At 37.9% G+C, this 8,889-nt stretch overlaps 1 protein-coding gene across 1 annotated transcript in view; it reads left to right on the top strand.

The window, feature by feature from the left end:
- Positions 1-6,188: 6,188 nt before the first annotated feature.
- phf21ab (PHD finger protein 21Ab) overlaps positions 6,189-8,889 on the top strand; it is a gene marked incomplete at its 3' end in the record, with an annotated part of 19,142 nt that continues 16,441 nt past the window's right edge. Inside the window, exons 1-3 of the mRNA XM_079223455.1 lie at positions 6,189-6,257; positions 6,853-6,885; positions 6,997-7,062. Coding sequence (XP_079079581.1) covers positions 6,201-6,257; positions 6,853-6,885; positions 6,997-7,062 — 156 coding nt within the window. The 5' untranslated portion in view covers positions 6,189-6,200. The remainder of the gene's footprint in view (positions 6,258-6,852; positions 6,886-6,996; positions 7,063-8,889) is intronic.

Genomic DNA, 8,889 nt, shown 5'->3' with positions numbered 1-8,889 from the left:
GGTGCCACGCGCGCGCGCGAGACGTGCGAGTAGTTTCCCCCCCGCGCCCCCCTTCCTCCCCCAGCTTCCGCGGCGCAGGGATCCGCGCGGTGCTGCGGCTGCCGAGCTGAATGAGATTGAAGAAGAGTTCTTCTTGTTTTGTAGCTTCAGTTTTCTCTGTTTTTTTACTCAATCCGCTGAAACGCAACCTCGCATCCCGCAACGGCGCCGAGCGGTGCGCGGAGGGGAGAGCGTGCGCGTGCGTGCGCTGCGGTTCCGCCGCGGATCGGCTTCTTTACATTTATATATTTAATTACTCCAGAGGAGGACTGCTGCTCAGTAAGTGCACATTGGGGCTTTTTTTTATTCCATAACTTTAATCTTCCGTGTTGTCAAACTCCACCTGTGCGCGCCTGGGCTTCTGCATCCGTGCGTGTGCGCTGCGGGGCGGGCAGGTGAGCGAGCCCGAGCCCGCGGGCTGCGGGTGCGGGTTCTGCGGGTCCGGGTTCCTGTCTAGCTGCTTCTTCTTCTGGGAGTTCTGGAGGACGAGGGGCCGAGCAACTTGCAGCCTCCTCCGCCGCTCGCGGGAGGAGGAGGAGGGGGAGGAGGAGGAAGATGGCGTCCTGGTTCCGGGTCCCCGCTCCGGCGGTACCGGGGGCTCCGCTCCGGCGGCAGCGGGCTTTCCTCTCGCCGCGGCGGCTCTTCGGGGGAAGTTCTCCCGTGTGTCCGCGTTAGCTTGGCGCGGCTAGCCGCGTTAGCTTAGCGTGCTAACGGCACCACTTGCTCTCCGGAACATCTCCCGGTGGGTGCGTGTCTCCCCGCGGAGCAGCGCCCCGGACCCGGTGCAGCCGGGCCGGACTCACCCTGGTAGGGCGGCGGGGTGGAGGAGGGGGGTTGTGCTGTTATAACACCGCAGACCGAAGTGTAATAACGAGGTTATAACACGTTTACTCCGCAGCACAAACAAAAAGAAACACACTTTTCAGCGTGAACTCCCGCACTGAGCGGCTCATCTTGAAAACCTCCATTTTAGCTTCTATTCGGTGGCTTTGCGGGCCCTCTGCGGCGCCGACGGAAGTTTCATCCGGACAACTTCGCGTCCACTCGGGGAACAATTCCTCCCGCGAGCCGGGCAGCGGCCGCACGCGCCGGAGCTTAAAGCGGGAGTTTAGTGCCCCGAGTCCGGGGAGAGGAGCGCGAGACCACGGAGGTACATAGAGGTCACGAGGGAAGTAGTACTAATACACAGTACTAATAGTACTGTAGTACTTATACATAGTACTTGTACACAGTACTTATACACAGTACTGTATATACACACGGAGTTACATAGAGGTCATGAGGGAAGCTGTGTTTACACAGTACTGATACACAGTACTGTAGTACTTATACACAGTACTGATACACAGTACTGTAGTACTTATACACAGTACTGTAGTACTTATACACAGTACTGATACACAGTACTGTAGTACTTATACACAGTACTGATACACAGTACTGTAGTACTTATACACAGTACTGATACACAGTACTGTAGTACTTATACACAGTACTGTAGTACTTATACACAGTACTGTAGTACTTATACACAGTACTGATACACAGTACTGTAGTACTTATACACAGTACTGATACACAGTACTGTAGTACTTATACACAGTACTGTAGTACTTATACACAGTACTGATACACAGTACTGAAGTACTTATACACAGTACTGTAGTACTTATACACAGTACTAATACACAGTACTGTAGTACTTATACACAGTACTGATACACAGTACTGTAGTACTTATACACAGTACTGATACACAGTACTGTAGTACTGATACACAGTACTGTAGTACTTATACACAGTACTAATACACAGTACTGATACACAGTACTGTAGTACTTATACACAGTACTAATACACAGTACTGTAGTACTTATACACAGTACTGTAGTACTTATACACAGTACTGATACACAGTACTGTAGTACTTATACACAGTACTGATACACAGTACTGTAGTACTTATACACAGTACTGTAGTACTTATACATAGTACTGTAGTACTTATACACAGTACTAATACACAGTACTGTAGTACTAATACACAGTACTAATACACAGGACTGTAGTACTTATACACAGTACTGCTAGTATTTATACACAGTACTGCCAGTATTTACACAAAGATGATGATACTTGTGTACTTTTACTGCAGATGGACTGTTTGTACTGCAGATACTTTTACTGCACAAAGATGATAGTATAATGCTTGTGTACTCTTACTGCTAATAATTTAACTAAACATCACTTTTACTGCAGATACTCATAATACTACTAATTTATACTGTAAAAGCACACAAGTTTAAACAGTAAAATACAATTTAGTACTAAAAGAATAACTTTTAGTAGTTTAAAGTCTGAGTGCTTCATGTACTGTGGTAGTATAAAGTATGAGTACTGCATGTACTGTGGTAGTATAAAGTATGAGTACTGCATGTACTGTGGTAGTATAAAGTCTGAATACTTCATGTACTGTGGTAGTATAAAGTCTGAATACTTCATGTACTGTGGTAGTATAAAGTATGAGTACTGCATGTACTGTGGTAGTATAAAGTATGAGTACTTCATGTACTGTGGTAGTTTAAAGTCTGAGTACTGCATGTACTGTGGTAGTATAAAGTCTGAGTACTTCATGTACTGTGGTAGTATAAAGTATGAGTACTTCATGTACTGTGGTAGTATAAAGTCTGAGTACTGCATGTACTGTGGTAGTATAAAGTCTGAGTACTTCATGTACTGTGGTAGTTTAAAGTATGAGTACTTCATGTACTGTGGTAGTTTAAAGTATGAGTACTTCATGTACTGTGGTAGTATAAAGTATGAGTACTGCATGTACTGTGGTAGTATAAAGTATGAGCACTGCATGTACTGTGGTAGTTTAAAGTATGAGTACTTCATGTACTGTGGTAGTTTAAAGTATGAGTACTGCATGTACTGTGGTAGTTTAAAGTATGAGTACTGCATGTACTGTGGTAGTTTAAAGTATGAGTACTTCATGTACTGTGGTAGTATAAAGTACTTCATCCTCGTTGACTTGCGGAAATTCTAAAAACACAGAAATGCATGTTTATTTATTTCTGTGTTTTTATGAGACTTTTATGATTATTTGAATACTTGTATTTTAGGGATATTTTTTTCTTCTCATAAAAACATAAATACATTGAAACTAAGTGGACAGTTTGCAGAGAAACTTTTGTATTTCTTCATAAAACTCAAAGTGAAATGTTATTGATGTTTAATATCTGTTATTGATGTTTTAATATTAGTTATTAATTAGTTGTCGATGTTTTAATGAGTTATTATTTTTTAATATTAGTTATTAATGTTAAATACTTGTATTGGTGTTTTTATATCAGTTATTAATTAATTATTGGTGTTTTAATATTAGTTATTGATGTTTAATATCTGTTATTAATGTTTTAATATCTGTTATTAAAGGTTTTTATATTAGTTATTAAAGGTTTTAATATTAGTTATTGATGTTTAATATCTGTTATTGATCTCAGGCTGTGTGTAACAAGGTGTGTTTGTTGTGTTGCACAGGGCAGCACAGACGGGTGGAGTCCAGTCCCACAGTCAGGTGGTGAGTCTAAAGATTCCTATTCTTTACTCTTTATGATATGAACCCATTAGATCTAATATCTAATAATGAGATTTAATATTTATATATAATATCTAGTAATGAGATATAATATCTAATATTTAGATATAATATGTAGATATAATATCTAGTAATGAGATATAATATTTAGATATAATATCTAATATTTAGATATAATATGTAGATATAATATGTAGTAATGAGATATAATATTTAGATATAATATCTAATGCCACTTGGTTCTATCCTTGTAATGAGATATAATATCTAGTAATGAGATATAATATATAATATTTAGAGATAATATATAATATTTAGATATAATATATAGTATTGAGATATAATATCTAATAATGAGATATAATATTTAGATATAATATATAGTAATGAGATATAATATCTAATAATGAGATATAATATGTAGATATAATATCTAGTAATGAGATATAATATTTAGATATAATATATAGTAATGAGATATAATATATAGTAATGAGATATAATATGTAGATATAATATCTAATAATGAGATATAATATATAGTAATGAGATATAATATGTAGATATAATATCTAATAATGAGATATAATATGTAGATATAATATCTAGTAATGAGATATAATATCTAGTAATGAGATATAATATGTAGATATAATATCTAGTAATGAGATATAATATGTAGATATAATATCTAGTAATGAGATATAATATGTAGATATAATATCTAGTAATGAGATATAATATTTAGATATAATATATAGTAATGAGATATAATATGTAGATATAATATCTAGTAATGAGATATAATATTTAGATATAATATATAGTAATGAGATATAATATATAGTAATGAGATATAATATGTAGATATAATATCTAATAATGAGATATAATATGTAGATATAATATCTAATAATGAGATATAATATGTAGATATAATATCTAATAATGAGATATAATATGTAGATATAATATCTAATAATGAGATATAATATGTAGATATAATATCTAATAATGAGATATAATATGTAGATATAATATCTAGTAATGAGATATAATATGTAGATATAATATCTAATAATGAGATATAATATGTAGATATAATATCTAATAATGAGATATAATATGTAGATATAATATCTAATAATGAGATATAATATGTAGATATAATATCTAATAATGAGATATAATATGTAGATATAATATCTAGTAATGAGATATAATATGTAGATATAATATCTAATAATGAGATATAATATTTAGATATAATATCTAATGCCACTTGGTTCTATCCCATAATGAGTTTTAATAATGAAGGAAAGTTTCTGTGATTTAAGTTTATCTACATAATGAATTCATCCTCTTTAATAGTTAAATGCTAATGTAATTAAATAAGATCATTCTATAATAATATATATGTATATATTATAATAAGGTGAAGTACTATCATAGTATTCATGTTTTTGTACTCTGATTCTGATGTTTTCCTTGTGTTTTTCTTTCCAGCGGCACTTTAATGCTTCAGTTGGATGGTTTTCCTACTGGAGACGGTGTTAAGGTAAAAGTACACCAATGAAGTATTAATATACATAACTAATCTGCTGTGAGTACTGCAATAACAGTACACCAATGAAGTATTAATATACATAACTAATCTGCTGTGAGTACTGTAATAACAGTACACCAATGAAGTATTAATGTACATAACTAATCTGCTGTGAGTACTGCAATAACAGTACACCAATGAAGTATTAATATACATAACTAATCTGCTGTGAGTACTGTAATAACAGTACACCAATGAAGTATTAATATACATAACTAATACAAGTTACTGTAATAATAATATTGAACGTCCTGTGTGATGATGCAGACTGGTGACCTCTGGTGACCTTTAGTGACCTCTGGTGACCTTTAATGACCTCTGGTGACCTTTAGTGACCTCTGGTGACCTTTAGTGACCTCTGGTGACCTTTAATGACCTTGACAGGAAAACATTTAGTCAGCATCACACAGGAAGATTTGGCGGCGAGAGCACCGAGCTGTTGATTTCTGTTGAACTGTGTGTGTGTGTGTGTGTGTGTGTGTGTGTGTGTGTGTGTGTGTGTGTGTGTGTGTCTCTGTGTGTGTGTGTGTGTGTGTGTGTGTGTGTCTCTGTGTGTGTGTGTGTGTGTGTGTGTGTGTGTATGTGTGTGTCTCTCTGTGTGTGTGTGTGTGTCTCTCTGTGTGTGTGTGTGTGTGTGTGTGTGTGTGTGTCTCTCTCTCTGTGTGTGTGTGTGTGTGTGTGTGTGTGTGTGTGTGTGTGTGTGTGTGTGTGTGTGTGTGTGTGTGTCTCTCTGTGTGTGTGTGTGTGTGTGTGTGTGTGTGTGTGTGTGTGTGTGTGTGTGTGTGTGTGTGTGTGTGTGTGTCTCTCTCTGTGTCTCTGTGTGTGTGTGTGTGTGTGTGTGTGTGTGTGTGTGTGTGTGTGTGTGTGTGTGTGTGTGTGTGTCTCTCTGTGTGTGTGTGTGTGTGTGTGTGTGTGTGTCAGGCTGATCCACCAGCGTTCAGACTCTCTGGCTCCATGATGGAGCTCCAGACGTTGCAGGAGGCCCTGAAGGTGGAGATCCAGATCCACCAGGTACTGAGACCACGTTGTTGTTGTTGTTGTTGTTGTTGTTGTTGAACCAGCAGGCTGTTGTTCTGTGGTGACCCTGTGCTTAACGTTCTGTTGCTATGAATCATGGGTAATTCCTCTGGCAAAACCTGCATTAATGGCGACAGACAGAAAGTTTTCATGAAAGACTCAAAGTGTCCGAGGGACTCGAACCCCCGACTGTGTGAGAGCGTTGGGACTGGACCTGAGGGCTTTTAATGCGGCCGTCCAGTATCGGTACAACACTGTCCAATCAGAGTAAAGAGAGCCGGAGGACCAGGACTCTGACAGGGAACTGTTGAACACTTTAACTTGTTTTGTTTACTTTGGCAGCTTGAACCTTATTGTTATTATTGGTTATTGTTATTATCTTGAAAAGATATTCACTGCAAAACAGGTTATTTACCACAATAAGCTATTTTCTTTGCAGAATATGCACAGATATAACTTTATTTGCATTGTTCCCATACTTGTCTTCATAGTTATGACATCATATATCATCATACTGCTGTAGTTCCGTCTGTGACCAGCAGGGGTCTCTGTGCTCTCTGTCCTGACTGTCTCTGGTCTTCTTCTTTAGAAACTGGTTTCCCAGATGAAGCAGGACCCTCAGGTAAGAAGTGACTCATGAACCTGTTTGTGTCCACAACGCTTTACACGAGGAAGAGGAGGAGGAGGAGGAAGATTCATCTTTTAACTCAGACTGACTGGCTCCTGTTTTCAGAATGCAGATCTGAAGAAGCAGCTCCACGAACTGCAAGCCAAGATCACTGCGCTCAGCGAGAAGCAGGTACGTTTATTTATATTTTATGTGCGTACACACACCTGTGAAGGACAGGTAGCTTGACTGATCACAGGGCTGATGGGTGGAGAAGAGAATCACAATCAAAGAGAACATGTCAGTAGTACTGTGGAGTATTTTAAGAAGACGAAAGTATCCTTTATTAGTCCCCTTGGGGAGATTCTTCTCTGCATTTGGCCCATCTCTGGATGGGGGGCGGTGGGCAGCCCTGTGGGGCGCCCGGGGAGCAGTTGGGGGTTCAGTGTCTTGCTCAGGGACACTTCGACATGTGAGCTATGGGGGGACTGGGGATCGAACCGGCTACCTTGTGGTTGTGGGATGACCACTCATCCCCCTGAGCTACAGCCGCCCCCAAACTTTTTAACAACAACACAAGTGTTGTTGTTGTTGTTTTAAGTCTGTGTGTTGTTGTTGTTGTTGTTTTAAGTCTGTGTGTTGTTGTTGTTTTAAGTCTGTGTGTTGTTGTTGCTTTGAGTCTGTGTGTTGTTGTTGCTTTAAGTCTGTGTGTTGTTGTTGTTTTAAGTCTGTGTGTTGTTGTTGCTTTAAGTCTGTGTGTTGTTGTTGCTTTGAGTCTGTGTGTTGTTGTTGTTTTAAGTCTGTGTGTTGTTGTTGTTTTAAGTCTGTGTGTTGTTGTTGTTTTAAGTCTGTGTGTTGTTGTTGTTTTAAGTCTGTGTGTTGTTGTTGCTTTGAGTCTGTGTGTTGTTGTTGCTTTGAGTCTGTGTGTTGTTGTTGCTTTAAGTCTGTGTGTTGTTGTTGTTTTAAGTCTGTGTGTTGTTGTTGCTTTGAGTCTGTGTGTTGTTGTTGTTTTAAGTCTGTGTGTTGTTGTTGCTTTGAGTCTGTGTGTTGTTGTTTTAAGTCTGTGTGTTGTTGTTGCTTTGAGTCTGTGTGTTGTTGTTTTAAGTCTGTGTGTTGTTGTTGTTTTAAGTCTGTGTGTTGTTGTTTTAAGTCTGTGTGTTGTTGTTGTTTTAAGTCTGTGTGTTGTTGTTGTTTTAAGTCTGTGTGTTGTTGTTGCTTTGAGTCTGTGTGTTGTTGTTGCTTTGAGTCTGTGTTGTTGTTGTTGCTTTGAGTCTGTGTGTTGTTGTTTTTTGAAGTCTGTCTGTTGTTGCTTTGAGTCTGTGTGTTGTTGTTGTTTTAAGTCTGTGTGTTGTTGTTGCTTTAAGTCTGTGTGTTGTTGTTGTTTTAAGTCTGTGTGTTGTTGTTGTTTTAAGTCTGTGTTGTTGTTTTAAGTCTGTGTGTTGTTGTTGTTTTAAGTCTGTGTTGTTGTTTTAAGTCTGTGTGTTGTTGTTGCTTTGAGTCTGTGTTGTTGTTTTAAGTCTGTGTGTTGTTGTTGCTTTGAGTCTGTGTTGTTGTTTTAAGTCTGTGTGTTGTTGTTGTTTTAAGTCTGTGTTGTTGTTTTAAGTCTGTGTGTTGTTGTTATTGTTTTAAGTCTGTGTGTTGTTGTTGCTTTGAGTCTGTGTTGTTGTTTTGAGTCTGTGTTGTTGTTTTAAGTCTGTGTGTTGTTGTTGTTTTAAGTCTGTGTTGTTGTTTTAAGTCTGTGTGTTGTTGTTATTGTTTTAAGTCTGTGTGTTGTTGTTGCTTTGAGTCTGTGTTGTTGTTTTGAGTCTGTGTGTTGTTGTTGTTTTAAGTCTGTGTTGTTGTTTTAAGTCTGTGTGTTGTTGTTGTTGTTGTTTTGAGTCTGTGTTGTTGTTGTTTTAAGTCTGTGTGTTGTTGTTTTGAGTCTGTGTGTTGTTGTTATTGTTTTAAGTCTGTGTTGTTGTTTTAAGTCTGTGTGTTGTTGTTGCTTTGAGTCTGTTTTGTTTTAAGTCTGTGTTGTTG

The sequence above is a fragment of the Taurulus bubalis genome (genome assembly GCF_910589615.1).
Source record: "Taurulus bubalis genome assembly, chromosome: 9".
Lineage (NCBI taxonomy): Eukaryota > Metazoa > Chordata > Actinopteri > Perciformes > Cottidae > Taurulus > Taurulus bubalis.
This window is presented reverse-complemented; position numbering and strand designations above follow the sequence as displayed.